The sequence below is a fragment of the Octodon degus genome, unplaced genomic scaffold, assembly GCF_000260255.1.
Source record: "Octodon degus isolate 3935 unplaced genomic scaffold, OctDeg1.0 scaffold00126, whole genome shotgun sequence".
NCBI lineage: Eukaryota > Metazoa > Chordata > Mammalia > Rodentia > Octodontidae > Octodon > Octodon degus.
In genome coordinates, this window is record NW_004524702.1 from 3,462,184 (window position 1) to 3,464,853 (window position 2,670).

At 50.5% G+C, this 2,670-nt stretch overlaps 1 protein-coding gene across 1 annotated transcript in view; it reads right to left on the reverse strand.

Moving 5' to 3' along the window:
- The window catches only part of Cdcp1 (CUB domain containing protein 1), a 32,420-nt gene extending 30,136 nt beyond the window's left edge, over positions 1 to 2,284 (reverse strand). Inside the window, exon 1 of the mRNA XM_004640765.2 lies at positions 2,212 to 2,284. Within this exon, the coding sequence (XP_004640822.1) occupies positions 2,212 to 2,284 (73 nt within the window). The remainder of the gene's footprint in view (positions 1 to 2,211) is intronic.
- Positions 2,285 to 2,670: the final 386 nt, after the last annotated feature.

A 2,670-nucleotide genomic window follows, 5' to 3' on the forward strand; every position in this document is an offset into this window, starting at 1 on the left:
GCACGCACGCACGCACGCACGCACGCACGCAGGGCCGCGCCCCGCCCGTTCCCCGCCCCCGCCCGTTCCCCGCCCCGCCGTGCGTCCTGGGCTGGTTCCTCCCGGCTCTCCGCGCCCGGTGCTTGTGGGAGTGAGCCGTCCCTGCCCTCTGGGGCTTAGTCCTGTGTCTCACGGGATGGCCACTGACCGCCCTTTGGAGAAGCCAGCTCGATTTCCCTTGGCTGCCATGGAACGCCCCATTTTGGGGCGAACTTGTGTTTGTGGATCGGGAGCCTTAACTTTCTCCTCTGCTCTCTTCGCTGTCGTGGCTAGGCAGGACTTGCTAGTCTTTAAAGCCAGTGCTAGGGCGGATGCTATTTTTACTCTTTGGGGTGTTTCGGGGAGTATGCTGGGGTTGGAACCCAGAGTCTCCATACTGAGCTACATTCCGCACCTTTTTTTTTAAAATCAGGAATGGAACCCAGGACCTCGCGTTTGCCAAGCAGACGCCCTCCCACTGAGCTATATCCCAGCCACCCCCCTTTTGAGTCAGGGTCTCACTCAATTGCTAAGTCACCCAAACTGTGCTCAAACTTCCCATCCTCTTGCCTCAGCCTCCCAGAGTGCTGGGATTAAAGGCCAGAGCCCTGTATCCCTGGCACAAGGGTTGCGCTTTGCCACATTGGGCGTCTGCAGTCTGCTCTAGACTTTGCGCCTCCGGTGTGGCCCGCAGGCTCACAGCAGCCCTTCCAAGTACACAGGACAGACTCGAGCAGGTGGCCTGGTCAGGGTCCCCAGGCCAATTACTGAATAGAGGCAGCTTTGCAGCAGGTTGAGCTCAAATGGATGCAGGGGAGTTGCTGTATTGATTTCTCCTTGCTTCTTTCCTTCCTTCCCCCTCTTTTTGGTGCTGAGGTAGAACCCAGGGCCTCACTCACCCTAGGTAAGTGCTAACGCTGAGCTGCATCACCTGCCCCTGTGTTTGATGTTCAAAGCAAGAGAGGCTTGGAAGGGCCAAGAGGAGAAGCTGACGCAGGCCCCGCGGGTGCCCTGGTCACCACAGAGGAAGTCTTGTGTGTGTCCACCCCTTGAGCCCGGATGAAACGTCGCCTCCCCTCTGTGATAGGTATCAGTCTGTACCGTTAGTGACATTTGTTCTAGTTTCCAAGGTCCTGTGGATCCTCCTTCTGCACTCCATGCCCTGGATTACAGAGGGAGCTCTAGAATGGCAGACCATTCCAGAGGGGCTGCAGATGCTTGTAGGGAGCCAGGTGCTGGGCCAGGGTCACCCCGAACAAACTGAGAGGTCCAGGTTGGGAAGTAAGCGCTCGCCTCGGACCTCGCTCCACCTTCTCTTCCAGTTCTGGGGAAACTCAGCCTCTCCTCCTGCCCCTGCCTTTCTTGTCAACAAAGGGGAGATACCCTCTCTTAGGTGCCCAGCACCTTCCTATGTGTCTGCAGTCCTGCCACAGAGTGGCCCAGAAACCAGAGGGAACCCCAGACTTTCAGTTCCAGTCCAATTCCCTTTCTGGGCAAACCTGTTGGGGAAACTGAGGCCCAGAGAGGCGCCAGGGTGAGAAAAAGCAGAGGAGCTTTTGGTTTCTCTTCTCAGAGTCGAGGACAAATTAATGAAGAGAAAATCTTGAGACAAACGTGGGTATCCTTTAAGACTGCCTACACTCTCCAGGAGGGTAAAGGAAGGTTTTATTTTCCCCCTAATTCTGAGCAGACAGCCCAGCATCTTTTCCTCTAACACTGTATGTTTCCAGCACAACATAAGCAGAAAGACAGTGTGCTGAATTCAAAAGATCAGATATATTTGACAAAGAAACCTAAAGAACCAGTTGGGAGTTTACACACCTATGATATTCAAATAATGGAACTTAACAAAAAAAGGGGATACAGATGAATGTCCATTTTGTATCTGTGTATTCAAAGTGGTTAAGATAGATATATAGTTACATGCTCTTAATGAATAGAGGGATTTGTTCTAATGGTGTTTGTAAATAGGATATCATGTCCGCATCTTGTACAGCAATTAACCACTAGGAAGAATGTATGCAATGTGTTAATTATTGAAACTGTCCTACCAATTTGATGTGAAACTGTCTCATTGCTATTTGTTTATCAATAAAATTATGGGAAAAATAAAATAAAATTAAAAACAAACAAACAAAAAAAGAACAAGTCGGTTCATCACCATCTCATTTCTCCACAGCTGGCTTCCCAGACCTCCTTGGCCTCCTGCTGTGAAGACGGGCAGGAAGAGTAAGAATTCCCGGATGAGGAAGAAGATGAGCAACATCTGGACAATGGCAGCAAAGAGTGGGAAGGTGTGGCAGCCTCCTTGGAAGTCGCCCCAGTTTATACTAGAAGCCCAAGGGTCCAGAGACCCTGCCTTTGTTGCACAAAACCAATATCAATCCAAGTGGAAGGCCACCGAGGAGCTAGAAGGCAATTTTATTACACTAGCTGGCTGGGGAACCCAGAGGTTCAAATCAGTAGACCAGAGTCAGGTTTGAGTTGTTTAAATAGGGCTTAAGGGGGAAGTACAAAACTGATAGCACGTTATTACATGATTGGTTATGTAGAATACAAGAATTATGTCATATGTTGTCAGGCAGGTTTGTACAGGAGCATTATGGGAGGGAGGGGTTCTGAGAAGAGTAGGTAGAGTTGAAAGTGTCCTTG